The sequence below is a fragment of the Cricetulus griseus genome, assembly GCF_003668045.3.
Source record: "Cricetulus griseus strain 17A/GY chromosome 1 unlocalized genomic scaffold, alternate assembly CriGri-PICRH-1.0 chr1_0, whole genome shotgun sequence".
Classification (NCBI taxonomy): Eukaryota; Metazoa; Chordata; class Mammalia; order Rodentia; family Cricetidae; genus Cricetulus; species Cricetulus griseus.
Window position 1 is genome coordinate 208,975,780 of NW_023276806.1, and position 22,111 is coordinate 208,997,890.

Sequence of the window (22,111 nt, forward strand, 5' to 3'; positions counted from 1 at the left end):
GCGAATTAAGATAGTCCTGAAGAAAAAGGTCAGATTTGAAAAGGGAAGCCAGCAGTAGGTGTTGTTTTCTTTGAGGTACATTGTCTGCATGCCTTTCTGTGTCATGACATTATCCAAAGTGCCAGACTGAGATGTGTCTGGGTAGCTCCCTGTGTCTAGTCATCTGGATGGAGAAGAATGTCCATGAAGCATTCTGTAGCTTTCCAACACACGACACTCACCAAAACCCAGGATATAAGCTACTTGGCCTGAACCAGAATTGGAATAGTCAGTAACAACCCACTTGGGTAAAATGAAAACATGAATAAACTCTAGGCACCAATGCTGGGAGTGGGACTCCAGTATTGCACCTCATGCAACATTCCTAGACTTTTACATGGATTATTATTTTTCATGTATTTTGTGGATTCTAGGTCTAAACAAGTAAAAAGGAACCAGCCACTGTCAGAGTGTTAGGGGGTGTTGATGTCCTTCAGGGGTCCTGAACTTGAAGGAAAGTGCCACCACCTAGTCACTGTTTTGCCATGCTTCCCATTTGTACCTTCACCTTCTCATCCACCTACGCTCAAGGATGAGATGGAATCTCAGTGCGAGGTGTAGGTTTGCATTTAAACATCTCCAAAGTCCATTCAGACCAACCACAGGCTTACATAGGTTTTTATTGTCCACCACCAAAGCTCATGATATATCGCAGTTACTCAGCAGCAGTGACACCAGGTGGTCTGCACTCATTTGGAGTCCTGAAACAACATTGTGAGTTCAGCAGGACCAGTCTATTTGACTGAAGAGTCAGATTTAGGGAGGTTATATACATGGCTGTAGGTTGAGCCAGAGCTTTGTCCCTTTGCATAAGAGCCTACCATTTTTTCTGTGTTTAACTGTGATGCTTTTTGGAGACATTTTGCAGATCTATGAAAAGCCAAGGTGTAGTATTCACCAATGGTATACTTTTGTCGATCTTACCAACTGAATTCCTTGGAGCAAGAAGGACAGACAATTTTACAACCCCATTATCTAACAATACCTGACATACAAGCTGCTTGATAACAATGACACTTTCTTTGTTATCATACCACTCTTATTTTTTTTTTAATAAATTGGGAAGATGTCATCACCCGAACATTTGATATATTTTTACAGATTATATATATCTTCCTTTATTCCAATGATAAAATTTGCCCTGTAGGTCAAAGAGTAAAAATATAGTTGATGTTTGCATCATGAGATGAAAGCAAATTTCTACAATTAAATATTCAGAACATCAAAGAAAGCTATGTAAAAGAAATTTTCTTTTTCTTTTTCTATTTTTGTATGGGTGGGTGTGGTTTGCATGTTTGTGTACATTTTGTATGTGTGTGTACTTTGGGATGGGTGTGTGTGCGTGTGGAGGATTGTGGTTGATGTTGGGAACCATCCTTCATCACTCTTTTAGTTAAGGTGTGATAAAACACCATGACTCAAAGTTCCTTGGAGGAACTCACAGTTCCACATCACAATCCACCATCAAAGGCAGTCAGGGCAGGTTCTCGAGCAGGGGAGGAATCTGGAGGCAGGAACTGAAGCAGAAGCGATGGAGGAGTACAGCTGATTAGTTTGCTCACGGTTTGATCAGTTTGTTTTCTTATACCATCCAGGACTGGGCCCAGGACTGGCACTATCCCCAGTAGTTTGGGACCACCCACATTAATTACTAATTAGGAAACTCTAACACACGCCAATCTGGTGTTCGGATTTTCTCAGTTGAGGTTCCCTCTTCCCAGATGACTCCAGCTTGTGTCAAGTTGACATTAAACTAGCCAGCACACTTTCTTTGAAGCAAGGTTTCCAGTATCCCAGATTCTACTAAAAATACTTGTTCTGGGGGAATTCCCATCTCTGCCTTCAGAAGCTGGAATTAGAGGCTGGCTGCCATGCTCACCTGGCCTTGCCATGGATTCTAGGGGTCTAACCTCCAGTCCTCATGCTTGTGTGACAAGTACTTCAATCACTAAGCTATCCCTCAGCCCATATTATTTTCTATGCTGGCTAGTTTATGACAACTTGACACAAGCTAGAGTCAGTTTAGAAGGAGGGACCTCAGTTGAGAAAATGTCCCCTCCAGACTTGCCTGTGGGCAAGACTGAGGTGAGGTACATTCTTTCGGTTGATGATTGATATGGGAGAACCCAGCTCACCGAGGGTAGTACCACCTTGGGCTGGTCGTCCAGCAACTATAGGAAAACAAGCTGAGAAAGCCAAGACAAGAAAGCCAGTAGGCAAGATGCCTCATGGCCTCTGCTTCAGGTCCGCCTCCAGGTTCCTGACCTGCTTGAGATCCTGCCCTGACTTCCTTTTGATGATGGACTGTACTGTGACTGTAAACCAAAATAAACCCCATTCCTTCCCAAGCTGCTTTTGGTCATGGTGTTTTATCACAGCAATAGCAACCTCAACTAAGACAATCACTTTCCTCAGAAGGTCCCTACCCACCTATCTTGTGTCAACATCCAACAAATGTCACAGGAGATACATAGGTAAGAACTTTTCCTGGATGGTTTAAAGTGGCAGACAGGAAATGAAACTGGCGGTTCAGTACAGTAGTTATAGGTCAAATGCTAGGGATATAAAGAAGATAGGATTATGCCTTCAAAAGTCAGAGGAATGAATGGACTTGGTATGAGCCTTCAGACCCTGGCTCAAGTCTGGCTGTGAACAGGCAAGAAAGAATGAGCTCCCACTGTATTTTTCAACATCTGTACAAACTTGAATTTTTAAAGAATCAAATTTCCCCAAAGTGCTACAAAATTTCTTAGATGACTGATACATCATCTTTGAGTTTCTTTATCATTTCAAGAATATAGATATAACCTGAATGGAGTTTCTCTGGTAAGTAAAGGGGGGTATTTTGAGGGGACAAAAAGGCATCTCTTTCCAACTGCCACTTGGGAATCCATCTTTCTGTCAACTGTGCATTGCAGCTCCTTTGTTACAGCTTCTGTCCCATGGATACTCATCTTGCTGAAGAAGACCCCAAGTTTTAACTTTAACAAAGCCAAGTACTCTAGCAGGGGAAAGGATGCCAGAAAATGCAGGGAATTAAGAACTCAGGACAAATCACCCGAAGCAAGATAGAGACTTCAGAGAGTCAGGCATGCAAATCAATGTAGCTATTGCCCATGCATTAAAGAATCAGCATCTGGTCTATGGAGAAGTGCCATGGAGCCAGGTGAAATCAATCTTAGGCTTCCTCTGTCATTATGTAAATGAGGTAGATAATCAAGCATGACTAGCTATAACCAACTCACAGTAGACAAGATGTTACGTCACTTTATTTTAACTGTATGATTTATCAGAACAATTATTAAAATACAAAGTACCATTCAGCTCAACTGCAGGTATAGGCAGTGACAAGTTTCTAATTCTGACAAGAATGATTTACTTGCACAATCTGTCCAGACACATTACCCTAGGAAGGTTCATAAATAGAAAACATGATTTTCACATTGCAGCGTTCTTGAGCATGTATATACAGGTCTGGGTGCCTTCCACAGCTCTTTCTGTTCTTGGTGGATTCGCTTTCTTGACCTCATAGAGACAGCTACTTCTTTCTACAGAGCAGATCACCGTTTTCTGCTGTCCGCTGGCAGTGCTCTGTGAACTGGTAAGCAGTACTATTTGATTTGAAATAAATCTGTACTACAGTTCCTTATGTGTTCTGATTATGTTCCACCACCATCAAAGACCTTTTGATTGCCATCATTTTCCTTCAGCAACAGCCAAATTCAACTATTGGGTTTCAGAAGAGCACACCCATGTCATAGTGTGCTCTATTAACCCTTGGCTTCAAGTCCTGATGATGTAATGAGGGTGGGGTGTACTGGCAATCAGTATGCTTCCTTATCACAATTTACAGCCATTTAGAAAAAAATCACGCTGCTGTCGATCCAACTCTCACATACCTCTTCTTAAACGTTCACAGTGCAGTATTTCTGTGGCCTAACAAAAATGTTCTTATAGCATTAAAAATAAACATTTCTATAAAAATATAATACTTTCAATGTTTACATTGACAAAACCAGCTAGAGTAGCCTAAGCCACATGCACTATACAGTAGTAAGCACAGAATTCCACAGAGCAAAACATGGCAAAAGTCCTGTCCAGAGAAACTATTCATTAAAGATTTTTCAAGTGGCTTTTTGTCTGTTTTGAAAATATGCTTTTATTTAGCCTAAACCACGTCCTAATGCAAAATGAGGCTCCCCAAAAGTGTTGCCTCCAATTGTTTTAGTGAGAAGCCTCCACCTGAGAAAGGGCAAATATTTCCAGTCCATTGACCCTTTCTTTGTCTACACACAAGCCATGACTGGAAATAGTGCACCTTTCAGTTTTATTGTCCTTTAAAAACATACTGAGTTGTCTTTAAAAAGATTTATCACCACAAGTTACTTATTTTCAGAGTTGCCATTTAAAAAACAGATAAAAAATTACGTGTCCACATTCACTAGAGCAGAACAAAATTTTTCTCAAATAGTTGAATTTTTGTTTGCTGAGATTGGGTCTCACACTCTTGCCCATTCTGGCCTCTAAACCATTATGTGGCCATGGTTGGTTTCGACCTTGTGGTGGTGTGTCTGCCTCAGCTTTCCAAATGCTGGGATTATAGGTGTGAGCCCTAGCTCCTGGCTAAACTGTTGAGATTTACATGATAAATATTTTACTGTAACAAAGTTTTTGTGTTTGTTTTTGAAAAAATCTTCCCATCATCATCTATGTACAATACACAAAATCCCTGAAAATTTATAAACACACCTCATGTCATGCTATCTTGAAAAATAAGTACATTGTCTGTGGATAGTCATCCAACCAAAGGAATGTGTATATAAAAGTTTAAAAGGGAATGTTTGCCTGATAGGTAGACAACATCAAAAATGGAAAATGTTCATGATCACCACACAACAGAATATGTTGAAAACACTGGAATTCCAACAGCAGCCTGCTGGGGCCACCATATTCATCTTGCAAGAGTCCATATCTTCTGAGTTTTCTATGAGAAATCTTCAAGGTTCACTGTATCACTTCCTCACCAAAAATCTGATTTTTAAAAACTTCAACCCAGAACTGAGGTTCTGAACTCCAATGAGATAGGAGTGTTCTCATAGCTGCAGGTTGTCATTGGCCCTCAGCTTGTGGGGACCATGCTTCTGTGTCTGATGCATGGGCAGGTGAGAAATTCCCCAGAATCCAGGAATTTAAATAGCAAATCAATGTCTCATAGTGGCGAAGTTTTGGCAAAAGCAACACAAAAACAAAACAATAACAGCAAAAACATTGGGTGACCTTTCAAAGGCCAGGCAGTGAGAACTGTCGGAGAAGTTATGGACCATTGTTTGCTAGAAGGGGGTTGATGGGCCTCCTATCCATCATGTGTTCACTTCACCATCAATGTTGTCTTGGGATGACAACAGGGAAGGATATGGAGCAACACATTTTACATTCACGTAAGTAGTGTTCACATGGACGTAGTGCTCCCCAATGAAAGTGGAGAAGATTGACGATATCCTGGACACCAGTTCAGAAAAGGATGGGCGCATTTCAGCTTTGGGGTGCCAGCATTTTAGCATCACTTCATACCTGTTTTTAGAAAGAAATGCTGTGAGAGACACAAGGGCAAGTGCTTCTGTAGAAGTCACATGTTTCAGATGTAAAGGAGGGCCCCACTGAGACTCTTACTTACAAGGCGTCTGGGCAGTATTCTGGTTGCAAGAGTCTTCTGCCTTGTAATAAGTAGATGGTGATATCAAATGTGTTCACATCAGGATACGGAGGCGCTCCTCTTGTCATGAGCTCCCAGAGAAGAACACCAAAGGACCACTGATAACACAAGATCGAGGAGAAGCCAAGTGAGGGAAGCAGAACCACACAGCCATGAAGGGAACAGCAGCAGGTCTCTGGAATTAACCCTGGCTTGACATATTTAACACCATTGCTATTTACGGCAGAAGTTTCCCTAAAGACAAACTAGTAAGCGCTATACATTTCATGGCCTGTTTAAACCAGAAGGAGATGAGATATACATTACAAGTAGTTACAGTTTTCAGAAAGAATATGTGAAATCTACACGATGATTAAGATTTAATCTGCAGGTGGTGGGGTACAGTTTTTGAGTTCTTTCTTGTAGGGTCAAAGTACCAACATGTTCCTACCTTTTCCTTCAATAGTTTTGCCACAACTTTGTATTTTTTATAGATGGTGGTCTCCCAGATATTAAAATGGATTAAAATTTTGTTTACATATTCTTGCATGCCTGTGCAAGTTGTGCACGCTGTGAGTGCAGATGGCCATAGAGGCCAGAGGGCATCAGATCCCTTGGAACTGTTACAGGTGGTTGTGTGTGTCTGATGTGGGTGTTGCGAACACAGCCCAGGTCCTCTGAAGAGGAGTCAGTGCTCTTAACTGCTGCTGAGCCAGTTTTAGGGATCCAAGCCTCTTCTGGCCTCCGTGGACACCAGGCAGACATGTGGTACACAGGCACACATGTAGGAAAAACACAAAAACATATGCAATTTAAAGAGTCAGGAATCGTAACTATATCTAAAGACAAAGTACTTGCTATGAAATCATGAAGATCAGAGTTCATGTCTTCAGTACCACAAAAGATTGGCAGGCATGGTGGTCTCTCTGCTATCACAGAGTCTGGGAGGTGGAGATGGGGGATACTTGGGACAAAATGGCTAGTTAGACTAGCTAAAGGGAGTGCTCCAGGCTCAGCAAGAGGCTCTCCTTCAGTAAATCCAATGGAGAGAGACCGAAGAAAATACCAAGTGTCAGCATCTGGCTTCCATAAGCATCTCTCTTGTGTGCACATGAATGTACACACACACACACACACACACACACACACACACACACACACACACACACACGAGAATACATGTTCAAATAGGCACACACATCAAACACACACACACACACACACACACACACACACACACACACACACACACACACACACAACAAAGGGGAATGTAACCATTTCTAAATGTCAATATTAAAAGGGAAGGTCTAAATCAGTGTATGTAAGTAAAAATCTGCATTAGAAGCAGAACTAATCAAATTGCTAGGCAACACAGTTCTCTATTGAAAACTAATTTCAATAAACCTGAAGATGCTAAAGTGCCAGTTATATCAGAGAGACAAGGAGGGGTTAAGGGAATTGCTAAAACCCCCCAATATATCTGAATTCACACCAGTATAAACATTTAAAGAGTTCTTGACCCTCAGGTCTTTCTGTGTCTACTGAACTTTCACATTTTCTTGATTTAAAACTCCCTACTCAGAATAGCACAGGTCATGCATATCACAACTGGCCCCTGCCCCCCAAGCCATGTACCAAAGGTGACAAGGAGGTAAGTCAACCTGTGTAAATCACCCTGTGAAGAGGACTCAGAATATCAGTTCTTGCCAGGCAACACTTGCAGGTCATTCCCATACAAAAGAGCCAATGGGCAGGGTACAACTGTGTGTGTGTGTGTGTGTGTGTGTGTGTTAGAGAAAGACAATCTATACCAGAAAGATGGAATTTGGAACTGAATGTAGCTCTGGATACTTAGCAAGGAGAGTAAAGCATGGCTTTGAATCTTGAGGCAGAAGAAAACTGTCAAGCTCCAAGGGTAGCTCTCTAGTTGCTGGAGTTGTGGGCACAATCACGTTAATGGCTCTTTCCCTTTGTCCACGTACAAGAGCAATCTCTCCCGTTTCAAGTGATTTGTTTATTTTTATTTGTGTGTATGTGTGTGTGTGTGTGTGTCTTTGTGTGTTCAAGTTCCCTTGGAGACCAGAAGAGAGTGTTGAATTTTCCGGAGCTGGATTACAGGCAGTTGTGAGCTGCCCAGTGTGGATACTGGGAATTGAACTTAGGTCCTCTGGAAGAGTGGTAGGTGTTCTTAATAACTGAGCCATCCTACTAGTTACCACTTCTTTTTCTTAAAAAAAAAGTGTGTGTGTGTGTGTGTGTGTGTGTGTGTGTGTGTGTGTGTGTGTGTGTGTGTATGTGTGTGTGTGTGTGTGTGTGCAATCACACACATGCCATAGCAAGTGTGCGGAGATCAGAGAGTAACTCTCAGGAGTTAGGTCTCTACTACTACCTTGTGGGATCAGGCTGGGGAGCAGACTGAGGTCATCAGGCTTGTGTGCAAGCACTTCTACCCATCAAACCACCTGTCAGCCCTTAAGAGTCCTCCTACCCCCCTTTTGTAGGAATGGGGACACTGTCTCACACTGTAGTCCAGTTTGGCTTTGAATTGGGAACAGTTTTCCCACCTCTGCTTCCTGAGAGCTGGGTTATAAATTTGAGCCATTCTGCCCGATTCAAGAGTTATTAAGATCACTGAATACTTTGATCAAAGTAGAGAACACAGATCTCCCCTGACTCCCAGGAGGAGTCACCCAGTCTCTCAAAATCAAAGTTTTCATGTAAATCTTATTTTTGTAAGTTATGGTGTCAATGCTTAAGCTCTAGAATTTGAGTTAAAATTTAAGTCCACTGAGCAAGTATCTGTTGACCTTTGCTCTTGTACAAGTAGGTTACTGTCCAAGTTACTGGAGAGGTCCCAGGCTGATTAAACAGTGTTTTAACAGTATTGCGCAATAAGAACACAACTGTAATATAGACTGATGACAGAAAAGAGGTACAGATGTTGTGAGAAGTCAAAGGGCACTCACAAAGATTATGGAAAGAGTGAGAGAAAACGGGTCCCCAGGCTAGGCAGAATTGTCTCCAGGGTATATGCCATCAGACTTCTGGATGGACTGGTGCAGCAGCAAGGTTATGCACATATAGGTGGGTATGGTGGCAAACACCTAGGGTCCTAGATGTGAGAAGCTGGGGCAGAGTAACAATGAGTTCGAGGCCAGTCTGAACTGCTAGAGATCCCTCTTCAAGCTCCTATCTCCCTCCAGAAAGAGCAGATGTTTGTTTTTATTAAATTTCTACACTGGAAGTCACACTTCCGGACCTGTGGAGTAGGCGACAGGAGACATGGTTAAAACAGGACTGTGGGGGAAGGTTTGCAAATGTTGAAAATGTGTGAAGCTGAAATTGAGGAGACATGACTGATCTGTGTGCTTGAGGACTGTGACCACAAAAATGCTTAAGGCTAAAGGAGAATCCAGAGGCTGGGGCGGTAGCTCAGTTGGTAGAGTGCTTTCCAAACATGCATGAAGCCCTGGGTTCCACCCCCAGCACATATAAAACCAGGCAAGGTGGAACATGCCTACAATTCTAGCATTCAGGATGTGGAAGCAAGAGGACCAGAAGTTCAAGGTCATCCTCAGCTATATTGTGAGTTTGGGACTAGCCTGGACTACATGAATGAGGCCTTGTCCAAGGGGGTAGGGAAGCTGGCTCACAAATCCTCTCGTGGGAGATTCTGAATAAGAACAGGGAAGGGTGCCTGAGTGTAAGAGGCATGGAACCTGTGGAGCTTTACTCCAAGTCAGTGGCAGATGAGCGCCTAGCATATAGTGTAGCACACATAGGCATCACTTTGTCCCCAAGTTACTATTTTATTTAATCCTGAGAATGGGATAACATTGGTCATAACCTTGAAGTGTAAATAACTTTATAGTTGTTGTAAGAACAAGGAAGCCAGAGTTGTAAGAGATCCAGGATCCATATGGATAGGGAGTAGATGGAGAAGAGAGGCTCTTGAATGACATAGACCTAAGGAAATGGCATCAGAAGGGACTCATGGGACAGAAGTTAGAGGGCTACAGCTTACAGAAAAGCAGTGTGCTAGACTACAACAAAAACACTTGTCTGATGACACACCTGTATCCAGAATACACAAATAGCTCAAACAGCTCAAAACAAAAGGGGGTAAGGACTGATTAAACATGTCACCAAAAAAGATACAATGATGACACCAAACATATAAATATGCTCAATATTAGCAGTCATTAGAGAAATACAGTTAAAAAGCAATCACAGCTTTATTAGCTTAACTTAACCTCCCCAATCTGACAATGCCAAGCATAGGTGACAATGCTGAATGGCTGGGACTCACAGGGAGCACCATTTGGGAGATAAAATAACACAGTCACTCTGTAAAACGTTTTGCACTTTCTTACAAATTTGAATATGTAGGAGTGTTACTCCTAAATATCTAAAACCAAACAAAAATATATTCACACAATAACTTTTAAGCAAATGTAGTGGCAATTAAAATTATGTGTCGGTAATTGCCTAAAAATAGAATCCTTCAGATGGTGAGTGAACAAATTAAACTTGGTATATCTATGCAATGACCCACTACTCAGAAGGACAAACTACTTTCTATAGAATATGGTACTATTTCCCACTTCTGGGTATATATCTAACACAACTAAGAAGATTAAACAATTTGCTTATTGCAAGTTTATTGCAGCATGACTCATGACAGTCAAGAGGCATAAGAAACCTAAATATCTACCAGCAGATGATTCTATTATATGCACAATAGGATCTCACTCAGTTTGAGAAAAGAAGGATGCCTGTATTATATGCTACAGCATGGCTAACCTTGAGAACATCACGTTAAGTGAAACAAGCCAGTCATAAAAGGACAAATGTTTTGTAACTTTGCTTCTATGAGGCATTTAATACAGTTGATCTCTTAAAGACAAAATGGAAGGGTAGCCAGAAGCTGGAGGAAAATGAAAAGGAAAGTCTTTGCTCAACTGGCATTGTTTCAGTTTTCCAGAAGAAAAAAGTTTTAGAGATTTGTCATACCAAAGGTGTCACAGTTGACACTATTGTAGTGTATATTTAAATATGGACAAAATGGTAAGTTTCATGGGTTTTCAATCCAGTAGAAAACAACTGAAGATTGAACTGACCCATCAAAACTGCTGATAGAACAACACGTATGTTCCCAATGCATTGTTCTGAGTGAAGCTGACAGACTCAAAAGGCTATGACCAGGATTATGATTCTGTTTTACACAACATTCCAGGAAAATATTATAGAGACAAGTCAGTGATCCCCAGGTTCTGGGAGAGGCCGAGTATAAAGTGGGGCAAGGACATTTTCAGGGTGACAGACTGTTCTCTACCCAGATTGTGGTATCAGTGGTGACATGATTATCTCCATGTGTCAAAATGTGAAGACCTAAAAAAGGGCCACTGACAAGAATGTGCAGTAGGTACATTGCAAGACAGTGATGACATTGATAGAAACCGAGTTGAGGATGCAGATGAGGAAAAAATTTAATTTTGAACCTAAGGAAGTCCTGATGTTGATGATGACCTCCAGGCATGGTCAATGGTGATTGTCAAGAGAGTGATCTCAACGACGAGGTCACTTGACCCCTCAAAAGATCCCAAGGGGAAGCTACCTAAAGGAGGAGAGTGAAAGAAGACAGGCGGCGAGGAACAAAGACGGAGAGAAATAAAGACTCTAGAAATCAAGAAGCAGGAAGAAAACCAGGTGGTGCAGTCTAGAAACCAAAAGAAGTGGCTATTTGGAGGAAGGGCTGGGTGACCCTGGGTGACATCATCTGGGAGATGAAGCATAACGAAGGCTGAGAAAGGCCAGCTGGACTGCACAAGTGAGGACTCAGACTTTAGTGAAGCATTAGTGCTAAGTGAGAGCCACTGAATGGCGCTGGCCAGGCATGAGTAATTTCATGGGAAGTGACTCCAATCTGATTCCAAATGCATGTAAGAGTATTTGGTGAGGCCAAATTCTACAGGGCATCGGCTAAAAACAGAACCTATCGATATACAGGCAAGTTTTTGCTTGTAGGACTCAATATACGCTCAACTTACTACATGGTTTTGGAAGTGTTCCATGTCAACATTCAAAAGAGCATGCTGCTTATGAAGTGAAACTCTACCCAAATTATTCCATGCTATCAGCGATTGTTCGTCAAAGCAGCATGGTGTGTGGCTCCCATGTCACAGTATCATGGTGTCTTTCAGGGAGAGAGAGAGAGAGATAGAGAGAGAGAGAGAGAGAGAGAGAGAAAGAGAGAGAGAGCACTGATTCTCTGCAGTTTGTTTTAGTTTTCATGGTCCTTTGGATTGGCCCTTTCTTGATGATTTCTCCTTTACCGAGTTTAGAATTCCCTGATTATCTCTATATGGTCAACGATGCTGGAAAAATTCAGCTAGGTTATAGACACCATTGCCATCCAGTTTTAGCTCACTTGGAACACCCTAGAAAGTTCCCCCGTGTCCATTTGCAATCAATTCCCATCCCCATTCTTAGTCACAGGCAACTACTTATCTGTTTTGTTTATATTTCTGCTGCTTTCTAGAAATTTCTCACAAATGGAATCACCAAACATTCTCTTTTGAGTCTATGTTCTTTCACTTGATGTAATTTTGGGAGTTTTAGTCACACTGCAGCATATGACAATCATTCTTTTATACTACCAAATGGTGTTGCATTATATAGGCATATCACTCTGTGTGTGTGTGTGTGGGGGTATTTATGTGGGTATGTGTGTATGTATGTGGGTACATGGGCATATGTGTGGAGGAGAGAGGTCCTCCACACCACACCATTTATTTTACATGTATGGGTATTTTGCTTGCATGTATGCATATTATGTGCGTTGCTTGGTATCCAGAGAGGCCAGACCCTGAAACTGGATTTTACAGATGGTTGTTTGCTGCTACATGGACACTGGAAGGGCAGCAAATTCTCTTAACTGGCTAAACCATCTCTCTAAGCCCCACCACCTGCATTTTTTGAGAGAGCACACCAATTTGCGTAGACTGGATTGACAGCAAGCCCCAGGTATCTTCCCTGACTCTGCCACCCCAGGGCTGGAATTGCAGGTGTGTACTGCCTTGCCCAGCTTTTGTGTGGGTGTTAGGGACTACACAGACTCTCCAGCCTGTGTAGCAAGCACTTTACTATCTGAGGCATCTCCCCAGCACATCACATTTCACTTATCCTCTCTCCAGGTGATGAATATTAGGCATGTTTCTGATTCGGAGCTATTATGAATAAAACTACTGCAACCATTCACATATAAATCTCTGTGTGGGCATATTTTTTTTCTTTACATGCTTATTAGCTAGTGAGTCATACATGTATTTGGTATGATGCCCATTCAGATCCTGTGTCTCTTTTTGAAAACAGGGTTGTTTCATCTTGTCCCCTTGCTATTGGCTTGTTAACACCTGCTCTCTCTTGTGTAGACAGACTGGCAGTCAAGTCTGAATGAACAGGGTGTTCTCTGCTAAGTTCTCAGCCTAGGCATCCACCCGCCACCTTGGCTCCAGTCTCCCTCTCTAGCACTCATTTCTTCACCATCTTTCAGTGTCAAAATCCCAAGCATGAAGCTCTACCACTGCGCTGCCACACTCTCCTCTTTCACGGCTCTGGTGTACATGGAAGTCTTTTTACACTGCCACGACTTGTGACATACTTATTGATAACAAACTGCTAGTCACCTCACATTACTGCCAATGCTCCCTTCACCTTACAGGATCAGAAACTAGATGACACCACTTCTTTGACTTATTCCTAGAGTCCACTCCCCTCCTCTAGCTGACAAGGGAGTGAGTGAGTGACTTCTCACTTGTACTCTCAGTCCCCATCCCCTGTCATCTCTCAGCAGCTACCAGCCTTTTCTTTTGAAGGTCACATCCTGCAGGGACATATCCTGGATGCCTTGTGTATGGACAGCATAGATTGATCGTTGTATCCTTGAGGGTAAAACATTAAATGTTTTTCTACCTAAACAGCACACTTGTCCTGACTTGCTACTTGTGAGTAGAACAGTCTGCTCTGGGTTTCATGCAGCACTCATGATCTGAGCATGCTGTAGACTTTCAAATCCCTCAGGTCCTAAGAGGCCAAAGCCAAGGCTCTTCTGATCCAGTGAGAAGCAGTAGACTTGCTCCCCAACCACACATCCCTTTGACATTTTCTCTTCCCCTGGCTTCTGTGGGAATCTCTCCTTTTGGGTCTTCAGCTTCTTTGCCTCCCTCCTCAGTTTAGTGTGTGGATTCCTTCAAATAATTTCTTTTGGACTCTCATAAAGCTATTACAAGCCTAGATTTCTGTGTGTGACGGTGTTTGGAGACGGGGCCTCTGAGAGGTTACTAGGGCCTAGGCTTATAGCTGATGGTGGTGCTTTGGTCTACAAATATTTCTGAATAAACAAGATAATTTATGAAAACAGTTTGGTACCTACTGGACAATCAATTCCAGTTTTATGCACGAAGATACTCTGCAATTAGTGGTGTTGGATTTTTGTTGTTGTTGGTTTTTGTTTGTTTGCTTTTTTGAGACAGGCTTCCTATATGTAACTGTTCTGGCTGCCCTGGAACTCACTTTTTTTTTTTTCAGATTTTTTTTATTTGAATTAAAAACAAGATTGTTTTGCATGACAATCCCAGTTCCCTCTCCTTCCCCTCCTCCCCTACCACCCCCTCCAACTAAAACCCTACCTATCACATACATGGAACTCACTTTATAGACCAGGCTGACCTTGAACTGCTTCCCGAGTTTTGGGATTAAAGGCAAGTGCCACCACTGCCTGGTGAACCTTTAAAAAAATGTTACTGTACAACTACAGGAATGAAAGTAAAGGAAAAGAAATTTAGGAATGATGAATACATTACCACATCTGATTTGGTGGTAAACTTCTGTGTTTGCAGACTCTCCAAAGCCATCCACTTCACGGGCAGTTTGGCACCGGTTTTGTTGTGCACACTATAGTATTCTTTATCATACACGTCTCTGGCAAGACCAAAATCAGCAACCTTGACAGTGAATTTTTCATCCAACCTACAGGAGAAAAAAATCATTACTGACTGAAGTAGAATAATTTACAACAGTGCTGAATGTCTATAGATTTAAAAAGGTGGCTTCAGTATTAGAGATCCATAATTTCCTCTGGCCTATTGACTAACGCTAAATTACAGTGGAATTCCGGAATAAAAATGCTTGACATTTACAATACAAATTCCACCGGCTGAAGAGAGACGTTATGAATGACATGGCATTTTGCTATTGTGTAGGTCTGGAGAAAAGGGAAAGCTGGCTTCTACCTAGCTTTCTGTGGTTGCAAAATAAATAGGGCATCAGGCTACCCAATGCAGTCACCCATAGGACCATTCTTCCATGGTATTCTTACCAACAATGTGCTCCATGGAATGAACAGGCCATGGTACTGCTACTTTGTCCCTTTTTGTTCTCAAATACAGTAGTAAGCAAATAAAACTCCTATGTGCCATCGGTGAAGTAATGCAATAGAAGATAAAGCACCTGAGAAAGCTGTCATGTTAAAAAAAAATCATTTTCTGCTAAGGCCATGCAGCCTTTGTTAAACAGAGTTTTACCATGTTACCATGACCAAAATCTAGGTAGAAAATTAATAGCCTAGCTTTTTCATTAACACATACCACTAGCCACGAATCAGTGCTCTGCAAGGGAAAGCAGAGATTCAATTATAAACTGTTGACTGTTGTTGTTACACAGCCAGGCAGCCAGACACAAATAAAAGTTCTTTGTATATTCGTTCCCAAATACCATTTTTGGTAACGCGTCTGCAGGCTGACTTCAAATCTGCTGTTAGGAGTTGCCCTGCATTGGTATTCCTGTTACCAGCTTTTCCTTTTCACCGTCAAAAGCTGCAGATCAAATTCTCTCTCCAGATCCCTAATACAGTGTGAAACCACAACACTGGAGACTGCTGGTGGGAAGGGCCACAGAAGGCTGAGTACCAGCAGCTGCTTGAGATCCCCCGTGGAGCAACCTTTTAAATGCTTTGTTTGATAAAAACTGAAAGCCCCACCCATATCCCCGGGGGCTTACACATCTACTCAAAATAGTCAACCATATACAAACTTTTTGCTTCTAAGAGAAAGAATCCTTCCTAGCATTGAGTATCGAGAAACAAACACTTCATTTGTACTTTGCACACCAAGATATTCTCATACTTACATGCAGTTCCTTGCAGCTAAGTCTCTGTGAACAAACTTTTTGCTGGCAAGATATTTCATGCCTTTGGCTACTTGAAGACCAAATCCTATAAGATCTTTGACAGTTGGGTTCTGCAATCAAAGAGAGTTGGGAAAGCATAAACTAAGCACTCGATGTTCTAACAGTGATCTTAGAGTACTGCAATGTTTATATGACTTATCTTGTCTCAAATAATAACTCATGCCCAGTGGAGAGCCCCAATTCTTTGTTAAGTAGTACTGTATACAAAGCACCAGGCTTTGTTTCTCACGTTTTTTCCAAAAGGATATGGCACACCACACAGGCAGGGCTGAGTAGGGAAGCATCAGGGACAGTCCCTTTATTGTAGTTTCCCTGGGGAAGTGTGGGGCAAGGGCGCCCTTGACTCTTTTAGACACTGTGACAGCAGGCTCTGGGTACAGCGTTATTCTGCTGGTCTCATGCCTGGGCCTAGGGTGATTAGGGTAGCTCAGAGTGTGAGAGTCTGAGGGAGAGGTGGCTGAGGCATGGCTTGGTTTGCATATGTGGGGCCCACTCTAAAGGCAGAGTGTGGATTACTTCAAGGAACTAGTCCCGAAGGGAGAGCAATCCCACTCAGTCAACAAGGCTCGAGATGGCAAAGCATTAGAAATTAGCAGGAGGCTCAGGGAAATAAATGAAACCACTCCCGAGGGTAAGTGATGCCTTAGGATGCTCACTGAAGTCTGTTGGAAGCTCACTGGAATTAATGCACCAGCAGCTAGCTCAGCAGCAACAAACAGTTCTGGAACCAACACAGAGAAAAGGAATCCTGTTCTCATTCTCTACAAGTGCCATTCCAGAAATTGAATGAACAGAGGAAAGGCTTGAGTAACTGTATGATTGAAATTGGAAGTTGTAGGTCTCACTGTGGCTGATAGCCCTGAGTAGGGCCTCATTATCCAGAAAAGGCTATTTCTCAGCAGCCATCAGGGAGCTCGTGAGTACAAGATTCCAGTGAGAACCCAGACTGAAGGGCTGCAGTCCCTGCTAATACATACAGCCTGTGGACAGGCCACATCTTGTGGCTTAGACATTTCCTTAAGACGTGTGAGGCGCCAGTAACCACTCTCTGGGTTTTAAGGAGCCAGATCCTGCTCTGTAATGGACAGTAGGACATCTCTCCCACATTAATCCTGGGAGAAGAGTGCTGCCAGGACGGTAGGTAGCACAACTGAGTTGACTGACTGACTCACCAGGGAGATGACGATGAGAGTGAAAATCGCAATGCCAGTTCACACTACCTGCAAAGCATTTGCATTCTGAGGATGTTCTATTCTTTTGGCTGAACAGAAAGTATATCTTTACAGCCATAGAGCTTGTTTAACTTAAATGTTTATAAAATCATTTTGATGAAGAGCAAAGCTGTGGTTGACTCCCACAGGGACCCTGGCAGCAGCAGCCAAGCCGAGCTATGAAGTCAGTTTAGTTCTAGGAGCAATTCAGTTCACCCTCCTTACCCCTGGCCTGCCCAAAGAGTGCTCAACATTATGAAGAAAATTCACACCCACAAGAGCCTTGGTCCTCTTTTGTAATCTTGAGCTCATTTATTCAGCTAACATTTATTAAGTGCCTATTTGCTGAGCAGTAGACCCACAGGAGTGAGCAAAACACACAAAACTCTTACCCCATGAACTAGTATATATGTAAACACACACACACACACACACACACACACACACACACACACACACACACAGTGATTATTTGTTTACTGTCTAGTACAACACTATTTGGTATAATATAAGGTATGATACATATACACTTTAAAAGAAATTAAATGAAACATATCACAATATATTTTAACTCAAAATCTCTAAAATATATTTTCACTATGTGATCGATATAAAGATTATTAATGAGATATTCCTCCTGCTCCTTCTAAGACAGCATCTAGCTATGCAGCCTAGGTTGGATTGACAAGAGGCTTTTTACAAGACTCAAATGCTTGTGCTGGGGCAGGGAAGATGGTGCAGTAGGTGAAGTGCTTGCTTTATAAGCCTGAGAACCTGAGTCCAGATCCCTAGCACCCAGGTAAAAGCCAGGTCTCAGGATGCACTGGTAACTCCCAAGCAGGGGGCAGAGGCAGGCAGATCGCAGGGGCACACTGGCCAGCTAATTTAGACAGAGTGGTGAGAGACTTGTCTCAAAAACTAAGGTCAAGAAAGAATTGAGAGAGTCTTTGGCCTGCACAAGTGCCCCCGTAAAGTTGCATGTGCACACATACCCAAACAAAGAAATGAAAAGACAACCAAATGGGCTGGAAAGAGGACTCGGTGGTTAAGAGCATTTGCTGCTCTTGCAGAGGACCTGGGTTTGTTTCTCAGCATACACATGATGGCTCCTAACTGTCTGTAACTACAATTCCAGGAGATATGCTGTCCTCTTAGGGTACCAGGTATCAGGCACACATATTGTGCACATATGTTCATGTAGGTGAGCACTCACACACATAAAATAAAACTAAAATCTTCCAAGATGAAAAGAAGGCAAGCCAAGTGTGGCGTCACATGGCCTGTAATGTCAGTACTCAGGAGGCTGAGCGAGGCGGGCTGGAGAGAATCTACGGAGTAAGTACCAGGTCAGCCTGAAGTACAGAAAGACCCTGTCTCATCTGCCAAAACTTGAAACTAACATTTTTAAGGAATGGCTGGCTTACCATTTGTGAGTTCATAAGCTTAGTAGAGTACTTACATGAGTCTCATTCCGTATGAAATTCCGAAGATCTCCGTGTTTCATATATGGTAGAACCACTAATGGGGACCCTTCGCTCCGAAGGCAGATCCCCAAGAGCGAGAGAACATTGGGATGACTGAAATCCTTCATGATGATGCCCTCAGTCAGAAACTGGGAGACTTCTCCTATATCCGTGATTCCTAGGAGATTCAGTGTTGAGACTTTAAGTTCATTAGAGGACAGTGAATCCCTTTTCAAATTCAGATAGCAAGCACAAGGAAATATAAAAACCAGCTGGTGAGATCTTGTCCGGATGCTTCAACCTTAGGGTATTCTTTCTACAATGTGTCTGAGTGAATGGTGTCCTGGGGATAAAGTTTTTTTTTTTCCTTCCATTTTCCTTACCTATCATGGATGAAGGTTGCATCTGAGAATTCTACAACTAAGAGCATTAATCCTACAACAACAGAACAGCATAATGTCTTCTTTAAACATTTTTATTTATTATTATGTATGTGTGTGTGTGTGTGTGTGTGTGTGTGTGAGAGAGAGAGAGAGAGAGAGAGAGAGAGAGAGAGAGAGAGAGAGAGAGAGAGAGAGAGAGAGAGAGTCCTCAGAGGCCAGAAGAGAGTATTGGATCCTCTGGGAGTTGTTAAGAGATGACAGTGAGCCACCCATGGTGGGTTCTGGGAACAAAACCTGAGTCCTCTGGAAGAACAGGAAGTTCTCTTAACTGCTAAGCCATCTTTCTAGTCCTGCATAACAACCTTTAAAACCAGCTTTATAGGCACGGGAGCCTTCAGAAATAGAGATCTAAGTATCCAGGGGGAATTATTTCTTTTATGCTTGGATTTGATGAAAAATTGACAGTTGTGAAGACATGAGTGGACTGAAAGCCGACGGCCTAATGGATAGATAGTAAGGAAAGCCGGCCATGTTAATGTGCTAGGCTATTCCTTCTCTCTGGGATGCATCCCTTCTTCCTGGGTGTAAGAAGGACCCCTTCTAGAATGAGGGTCACATGAGGAAAAATTTTGTGACCACCCATCTCAAAAACAGGAAGGAAGGGGAGGTTCAGAATAATATTTCAAGAGTTTTAGTTGGGTTTTGAGGAGAGTGATTTTATTTTTTACACTGCCTTGATGGAGAAGAGTTCTATTTTTTTTTGGTTTTTCGAGACAGGGTTTCTCTTTGTATCTTTGGAGCCTATCCTGGCCTTCGCTCTGGAGACCAGGCTGGCCTCCAACTCACAGAGATCTGCCTGTCTCTGCCTCCCAAGTGCTCGGATTAAAGGCATGTGCCACCAATGCCCGGCGAGTTCTAATTTTTAAGGTTCACTTTGAGGGAAAAAGGAGACCCAGGGTCAGAGAGGCACAAGAAGGTCAGGCAGAGGCCCGTCAAATGTCCTTTAGTTCAAGAACTCAGCAAACCAAAGCCCCGTATTGTAAGACATTGTTTCCTAAGCCTTAACACTGTCATACTGCACAGTGCCACCAAGTCACCACTGACAGCCTCGTTTGTAAAACAGAATGGAGGAAACAACTGGTGTCATGCAGGAGCATAGAACGTCTTATACAGATAAACAAAACAAAACAAAAGTCATTGCTACTCCGTCTGGAGAGTGTCCAGGGCATAGGCTGTCAAGTGCTTTTGCCATTGGTTCCATTGTCTTTGGCTTCATGGACCATGTGTTGTCTGCTGGAAATACTTAACTTTACTGTTGAACCATGAAAGTAGTTATAGACACTAAACGCCTGGGTCTCAATAAACTTTACCCATGAAAGCAGTTTAGTGGGCCATAGTTCAATGATTACTGATGCAGGAGAATTTGACAGTCAATCACTACATGGCATATATAAGTAGTCCGGTCCCTCTTCCCCCCACCACCCTTTCTGTACTGAGGACTGAATTGAGCCCTGTGTATATAAGTGCTCCAGCACTGAGCTAGATACTTTCCAACTAAGTGGGTTGTGTGTGTTGTGTGCATGCAGCATTTGTGTGTGTGTGTGTGTGTGTGTGTGTGTGTGTGTGTGTGTGTGTGTGTGTATGGAGGCCCAAGAATGACACCCATTGTCTTGTGTCACTGCTCTCTGCACCACTCCTTTGAGACAGGGTCCCTCACTGAATCTGGATCTAGGCTGGTGGCCAGCAAGTCCCAGTGATCCTCCTGTCTCTGCTCCCTGCAGGGCTCGGGTTATAAGCATATGTGGCCAATCTCAGCTGGGATCTGAACAGTGGTTTTTATGCTTATTCAGCAGTCAGTGTTACTCACTGAGCTGTCTCCCCAGGCCCTAACTAGTTTTTGGATAGTACATTCTAATCAGTTTTAGAAAGACCCACTGAGGTAATGATAGTGTACAAATGAAGAGTTAACAGCATTAACATAAATCTCACTAGTATCTCTTTGGTGTTCATGACAATGTTGGCAACCTTTTAGAAACATCATGCATTCTAAGACCTGGGAAAGATGAAACAAGTCAATGTGGACTGACAGTAGTCACCACGTAGCAACAACAGAAAGACTTCTTGGGGTTAGGACTGTTCTGAGTAACACGGCAGCACTGCTTTCCTTTGAATTCAATTTATTGATCAGTATACTTAATCTACCACAATTTGCTACTGGATCCCATGTGGACTGTTCCTTAGTTATTTTGTGATCAGATAACCAACAAAATTAACTATACAGAATGATGTTCACCACGGAGATTAGATTTATATTGAAAAGGGCTAAGCAATTCTGGTATTCGAGTACTTTGCAGGGAACCTACCATTTGGACATTTAAAGCTTATTAGTTCTAATGCAAATGTGTACTATAGTTGGCTAGAAGTTTTCAGGTAGCTTCAAGTTCTAAAGTAGAAAATCCCAAAGTAGGTAAGCAAGCATGTGAGATCTGCTGACAAGGGTGGGGCCAGGAATTGTCCCACATGTAAAGTACACTGGTTGTACAATATAGCAAATTTTGGCTGTAATTATGTCTCTGCATCAATAAAGACTATATTTATGTTTAGAAGCATGCCTGGGTTTTTAAAGAGAGTGCACACTTCATCTTAAGAGTTTTCTTAGTAACAGTTAAAATTTTAAGAAATACTGCATCATTAAAGGGGCAAGGTGCATTTCCTTAGGGAATTTATTTCTGTGGAACACCACACTCCCTAAACACGTGGATAAAGGAGGGATCACCATACTTAGGATGTTTCAATTTTCTGCCAGTGCATTTCTCTTTAGCTTGTATTATTTCAGTTTTTAATCTTTTTTTTTTAGATGGAATTTGTGGTTAAAAAATAATTATGGTAGTGTCTCTGGGCAAAATGAGTCATTACTATGGTATGTGCCAACGTGCTTCCAATAGTTTCCATAAACGTCATTTGCAAAACAAATATAAATCTAATGTGTTTAAATGATATTCAGTTCATCTAAGAGACTTACTGCTCCTATTCTCTTACTTATTAGTTCTCCATGGGGTGATTTCAGAGGGA

At 42.3% G+C, this 22,111-nt stretch overlaps 1 protein-coding gene across 4 annotated transcripts in view; it reads right to left on the reverse strand.

Annotated features, from left to right (window-relative positions):
- Positions 1–3,280: 3,280 nt before the first annotated feature.
- Met (MET proto-oncogene, receptor tyrosine kinase) overlaps positions 3,281–22,111 on the reverse strand; it is a 107,364-nt gene continuing 88,533 nt past the window's right edge. For 3 of the 4 annotated variants that reach the window (XM_027389942.2, XM_027389941.2, XM_027389943.2), the window contains 5 exons: positions 18,653–18,855; positions 15,923–16,032; positions 14,599–14,764; positions 5,714–5,850; positions 3,281–5,610 (listed from right to left, as the gene is read on the reverse strand). In XM_027389942.2, the coding sequence (XP_027245743.1) occupies positions 5,400–5,610; positions 5,714–5,850; positions 14,599–14,764; positions 15,923–16,032; positions 18,653–18,855 (827 nt within the window). In that variant the 3' untranslated portion in view covers positions 3,281–5,399. The remainder of the gene's footprint in view (positions 5,611–5,713; positions 5,851–14,598; positions 14,765–15,922; positions 16,033–18,652; positions 18,856–22,111) is intronic. The other variant, XM_035452056.1, reaches the window with a different exon arrangement.